Here is a 6,561-nt window from a genome sequence, read left to right on the forward strand (position 1 = left end):
CCCTTTCCGGACCTCTACACGGGGTCCGTGTCCTTTACGAATTGGAGAGAATATTTTTTCCTAAATTAGAGTTTTAATTATTTTGGCAAGTAGATTTGATATCTTTAAATATGCAATTTTTTGTATTTAGGTTTTCGTTACCTCTATTTAAGCTAGAGTACCATGTAAACATTTCAACTTTTGTTCATTATTGATTTGATATCAAATTGTGAGATTTTCTCTCAAATACACTTCGGTGTTTTCAAAATCGAATTTTCAAAGGTGGATTCTTTTGTCGTTCGTCTATCGATTTTCACGAGGGTTGCCAAGGACGTGTTCTTTGGAGATTCTCCTGAACATGATTGTTTCTATCTTTGATTAATTGTTGCTAGACCGCGTGATCTAGAGGCGATTATCACACCTATCGATTACTTGTTTCAAAGATCGAGACAAATCAAAGATCTCGTGGGCGGGATCACGTCACAAAGTAATTAATATATTTAATTACATGATTATATATTTGAGTTAGAAAAAAGTAATGAAACATTTATATTTTTTATGAAATAAATATTAAAAATAAACATAAATATTACATGCACTTAACTTAGATTTGAAGCTCTATCTTTCAATCTTTTGTATGTATCGAAAGGCAGCCAAGTTTAGAATATTAATTAATTTATAAAGGCATCGATATCCTCCAATAAATATTAATCCCGCATTTGCATTTCATTTCACTTACCCGTCCCGTCCAATTGCAATATCTGCTGAAATCTCACGCAGGCAAAATCCAGAGCAACAGCTAACAATGGATCCGAATCCCACTAATTTCCCGATCCTCTCATACGTCATGGCCAAACTCCCCAGCATCAAACGCTCCTTCTCCAACGCCGCCGCTGCTTTCGACGTCGAGAACCCGCCGTCGCCGCCGTCCGAGCCTCAGGAACCTCATTTCGAGCTGGCCGAGAAAATGCCCCACCTCAATAACCCAAAACTCATCTCGGCCATGCGCTGCGCTGTTAAGGACCTCGCCGAGACCCGATCCGTTCTCAAAGCGCTCGGAACCCGACCCGATCATGAGGCTGTGGACACGGCCCGGTTCAAGTTGTCGGAATTGAATACTCATTCATCGAGGGGTTCGGATGAATTGAACGAGGATTGTAAGATGTATAAGGCGGTGATCACTTTGGATGAGATGCACGAGGCGTATGAGAAGATGCTGGGTGAGGCGGAAAGAAGGTTGGAGAGGATATACGAGGCGGCGGTTGCAGGGGAGGGCGATAATTTCATAGAGGAGGAGGAGAAGGGAGGGAAAAATGTGGAGGAAGCAGAGGAAATGAATGAGGAGGTGGCGAGGATTCTGAAGGAAGCGGGATCGGGCACGGGGATTGAGAGGGTTGATTTGTCAGAGAGAAAATTGAGGGCTCTGCCAGAGGCATTTGGGAGGCTAGCATCGTTGGTTGTGCTTAATGTTTCCAATAATCAGCTTGAGGTTAGGATATTTATATGGTTTCTTTAAGCTCTTGATACAGTTTGTTGTTTTATAATGTGTTTATATTGTATCGAATCTTGTTATATTTATCACTTCAAAGGCAACATCTTGTGAATATATTAAGCGATGATATGATGAGTTTCTGGCCGGAAGATTATGTCATTACTGCTGGATAATTGTTAGATGATATTGTCAATAGTGACGGACCCAACACTTTGGGATAGGGAGAAGGGGATAGATGGTTTTTGGATGCAAAAATTTGAAGTTTACACGCAAAATATCAGAGGGGGTTGATTCATGTTGGCTTCACACCGGCATTTTGTTAGTAAAGAGTTGTTGGCTCAAAGAAAACCCTGCCTAAGACTAATGCCTCCAAAATCTAACTGTAGATAGAAAGGCTCTAGATTTTTTTTTTACTACATCAGTGTATACATTATTTAAGAATTTTGGATTCTCTTTGCTGAAGCAGATCATACGTATGAAGGATTGTTTTTATACATTGTGTGATCAGTTTGAATGCCTAAACAATGAAAGCATTTCTTTTCATGAACTTGACTATAACCTTGCACACTTGTTTTGTTTTACCCTTGCACATTAGCTAATTTTTCATTGAATAAATTCCTCATCAAAATTCCATTTTTTATACGAAAAGCAGTAGCTGCTGTTGCAATTGCATTAAATTTAAAGATAATTTGCACCCAGTGTAAAGGAAACACAAAGACGTGGTTGGAGGGTCCAAGGATAAAAAAATGTGAAGCCAAACTTAAAGCAATGTGATATGTATGTTGTGTTATGAAGTTCAATTTCTGGTACAGTTTCTGTCTCTTCCATCGTTTATGCTCCTTGGAAAAAATCAGTATACTCTCTTAGGGAAAAAAGAATCATTAGTATCTATTTCGAAGTTGATTTGAGAAATCTGCTGTTAGTCTGACGACGGTAAAAGTCACGCTCGTCATAGAAGAAAAATTGCATTATTTAAAACTCCCTTTAGTTTCCTTTGTGTTTCTTGTTTGTTTAGGCTGCAATTATTGAAGTTTCTGAGAGCCTAGAAATTGAAATTGGAATTGATTAGATTCAAATTTCAACGTGGTGCCTATGTACTTTTGGCGATTTGTGCGCTTCAGTTTTGCTGAAGATTTAGAAGCAAATTAGTGAGGTCCTGAAAACTTCAACGTTTTTGAGAAAAATATGAAGAGGAAGGGAGATCCTTGTGAGATTGAATCAATTTATTTTTATATCTATTGCCATTTTAAGGGGTATATTTGACGGAAGGATCTTGCCATGTTTTCCTTCATTCTTTTCATTGCTAGCATTGCTTTCTTGTGATGTTTTCTGGTTACAAGTAGACAGATAACATGACAAAATTCATGAGGTTGATGCACAATATGATTGATTATAGAATAGGACTCTGCTTGCTTAATTTGCATTTTATAGCAGGAAACTAGTTTTCCTTTTGCTTTGCATTTAGTGATTGCTATTCGGCTATCTTTTCTTGGTGAAACAGGCAATTCCTGATTCAGTTTCTGGATTAGAAAACCTCGAGGAGCTTTATCTTTCGACTAATCTCTTGGAATCATTGCCTGATTCTATGGGCCTGTTGTTTAAGTTGAAAATCTTAGATGTGTCGGGAAACAAACTAATCGCTTTGCCTGACAGCATCTCACATTGCAGGTAAGTATCAAATACTTGAACAATACAAGTCCTTGTAAGTTATAACTATTTACCGACAACGTGCAACTAAGTTTTCTTCTGTTTCCAGGTTGTTGATCGAGTTGGATGCCAGTTTCAACAAACTGACCTACTTACCAACAAATATAGGCTTCGAACTAGTGAATCTAAAAAGGCTCTCAATCCAATATAACAAAATTCGATCTCTTCCCACATCTATCGGTGGAATGAAATCCTTGAAACTCTTGGATGTACATTTCAACGAGCTCCGTGGTCTTCCACCTTCTGTTGGGAAATTGATAAATCTCGAGATTTTGAATCTTAGCAGCAACTTCAGTGATTTAACTGAACTTCCCGACAACATTTCCGACCTAATCAGCTTAAAAGAACTCGATTTGAGTAACAACCAGATTCATACATTGCCTTTCACCTTTGGCCAGCTTTTCAATCTCAGTAAACTTAATTTGGACCAAAACCCTCTCACGATACCTCCAGAGGAAGTTGTTAACGAAGGAGTTGAAGCTGTAAAATTGTATATGGCTAAAAGACGGGAGGAGATACTGATGGAGGAAGAACAGAAGACTATGCATGAAATGCCAGAGCAAACACAGGCTAGTTTATTGACTCGAAGCACCTCTTGGTTGAATACTTTTGTTACAAGTGTTTCTGGAACAGTTTCTGGATACTTGGGAGGCTCCCCAAAATCGAACGCTGACTCAAATTACCTGAACCAGCAGCTATAATTTCATCTTTTTGGCAGTACTTGGTCTCATTCGCAATCAAGAAAATGGCTTCACTGTCGCTCTCATCGTTCTCAAGTTAGGTCTTGGATTCACCAGATATGATAAGCACGTACTTTTTTTTTTTTTTTTTTAAATTCTAAATTTCCTGTTGCAATGATATTATTTTGGTGAGGATTATTTATATTTAGACTCTTGTTTGCAGCTGAGATTATAGCAGCAAACATCAAAATTTTGAGCAAGTTAAATACATGATTTCTGATGATTCCCTTGTAATTCTAGCGTCCCAATTGCTCTTCAACGTGATTATAGCGATACTAAATGTAACTATTGCGATAATGTAAATCAATTTTTCTTTTCATAATTGCCTCTAAGAAATTCGTTGCTTTAAATTTTTTTCTAAATAAAAAATCCACGGCTTTGAGATTGTTACGTTTAAAACATTTGAAGCACGATCAAACACTAAAATGTAAGTATGCTATTGGTAAAATATTGCAGAATAAGATGCGGGGTAGTAGTCTGTTTCTGAAGGCAAAAACTTATATGTTTCGTTTCACAGATAAAGATTCGTGAGACCGTCTCATAAGAGACCTACTCGTTTTTGAATTATTATTATTATTTTTAAAAATATTTACAAGCAATAATTATATTATAATGATGTTTATCCTTGAGAAAATTTTTAAATGTACGGTCCGATGATAATAATTTTGATAGATAATGTATTTATTTTGGAAATGAAAAATGATTAAATAAATTTTAAATTTTGGCAGAGTGAATAATATTTATTGAGTGAGTCTCATGTGAGACCGTCTCACGGATCATAATCTGTGAGACGGGTCAACCCTACCCATATTCACACTAAAAAGTAATACTATTAGCATAAAAAGTGATACTTTTTCATGGGTGACCCAAATAAGAGATCCGTCTCACAAATAATACCCGTGAGACCGTCTCACACAAGTTTTTGCCATATTTATTTTATCTATCCAAGAATTGAACTTCTTTATTTAAGATAACTAGAAATATTAGTAAAAAATGAATAGATATTTAAATTGAAGAAAATAATATAATTATAAAAAATAAAAATAAAAACTATTTTTTCGCTAATTTTAAAAGACTTTCTTAAATACAACGCGTGTCGATTAATTTTTTTGGCTAATAATCACTATCATATATCAAAATTTTATATTGTGTTAGCCTACGACAATGACATGATACTTATCGTGCTTAATGTATTGATGTCGACCATCAACCTTAATACGTATTTAATTCTTTAATTTTCGAGAAGCTATATATTATTATTTTTTAACATGTGAAAAAAATATTTTTAAATCACATTCAATAAAATTAATGAGAAATATTTTTTTAAAAATTCAGTAATTTCGTCTAAATCCACATTCACAAACAATTTTGTGAAATGGAACGTGTTTGACACATTTGAATGATAACAATAATTGTTTCATCAATATCTTTATCCAAATGGGTTGTTATTTTATATACAAAATCTCTTTATAATATACGCAACAGCCTATTATTCCGAAAAAAAATAAAACATGTGATCATAAGTAAATTATGTATAAATCCGAAAAGTTATTTTATTAAAATTTACTATGTGCATTCTAAAACAATGTCAATAAATTTTATAAGGTATCTTCGAATAAGATGCATACTTTTTTAGAATTGGTTTAATCATTTTCATTACGACACATTTTATACTATCATGTATCCATGAACTTTGTAATATAGAAGAAAATTATCACAATAGTAATACGTAATAATTACATTTTTTTTATAAATAGAAGAATAATATTTTTTACTTCTCGATCATGAAATACAGATTTCAGACTTAATGTCTCGTTGTTTTCATATGTAGGTAGTTAGTTCATAACAACGAACAATTCTAAATTCAAACGAACATTACATCTTGGAAGGATTCAACTCATATATGATGCTGAAAAAATGAGTTATTTCAGAATTCAATGTTAGAGTAGATAAATTTAGTAAGATAAATAGAATAAAATTGGTTTCTAATATAATATGCAATATTGCATTATTTATAATTTAAAATTCAAATAAAGCATCTCAATGGACAAAAATTATATATTGGATGCTTTTGACAGAATTATACCATACATTAACTCTTTCAAATTATGGAAATCTCGAATTGCATGCATTGTGTGTCAAACATTTCTGATTATTGAGTGTAATATATGTTTATTGAGAGTAATTTAATATCCATTTGAAACTCTTTTGAATCTATCTCTTTTAATTTTCTCGTGCTCTTTTATTTGAATTTTAAATAAGACAATTCAAAATATACAATATACATATAGTTTTGGAAGAAAATTACAATGCATTAATTTTTTCCAATTAAGGTAATTTCGAAATAATATGCATTTGAGATAAAAAAATGTATGATTATTAAATGATAGTTTAATGTCCATAGGAAAACCTTGTTATAGTGATAACTTTTAACACTCAATCAATTTTATTTTTAGAAAAATTAAATATACTAATTAAATATTTTATTTATTTTTTAGTAAGTAATTTGGGTAGGAAATTACTGAAAATAGCAAAATATATTTTTGAATAATTTACTTCATGAGTGATATTGAACATTACAATCATTTGTATTTTAAATTTATTTATACAGTTTTTAATTAAATTGATTGATATAAGCAATGC

At 33.2% G+C, this 6,561-nt stretch overlaps 1 protein-coding gene across 1 annotated transcript; it reads left to right on the plus strand.

Moving 5' to 3' along the window:
- Nucleotides 1–694: 694 nt before the first annotated feature.
- On the plus strand, nucleotides 695–4,002 carry LOC140841248 (plant intracellular Ras-group-related LRR protein 9-like). The gene is made up of 3 exons (XM_073208522.1): nucleotides 695–1,468; nucleotides 2,973–3,139; nucleotides 3,228–4,002. The coding sequence occupies exons 1-3, from the start codon at nucleotides 785–787 to the stop codon at nucleotides 3,877–3,879; spliced, it is 1,503 nt and encodes a 500-aa protein (XP_073064623.1). The 5' UTR covers nucleotides 695–784; the 3' UTR covers nucleotides 3,880–4,002.
- Nucleotides 4,003–6,561: the final 2,559 nt, after the last annotated feature.

The sequence above is a fragment of the Primulina eburnea genome, chromosome 9 (assembly GCF_022965805.1).
Source record: "Primulina eburnea isolate SZY01 chromosome 9, ASM2296580v1, whole genome shotgun sequence".
Lineage (NCBI taxonomy): Eukaryota > Viridiplantae > Streptophyta > Magnoliopsida > Lamiales > Gesneriaceae > Primulina > Primulina eburnea.

What these genes read in the sequence shown, in the direction of transcription:
- LOC140841248 (XM_073208522.1), top strand. Translation starts at nt 785, where the DNA reads ATGGATCCGAATCCCACTAATTTCCCGATCCTCTCATACGTCATGGCC. An exon ending in TTTCCAATAATCAGCTTGAG is followed by an intron (nt 1,469 to 2,972) that starts GTTAGGATATTT and finishes TTGGTGAAACAG; the next exon opens with GCAATTCCTGATTCAGTTTC. An exon ending in GACAGCATCTCACATTGCAG is followed by an intron (nt 3,140 to 3,227) that starts GTAAGTATCAAA and finishes TTCTGTTTCCAG; the next exon opens with GTTGTTGATCGAGTTGGATG.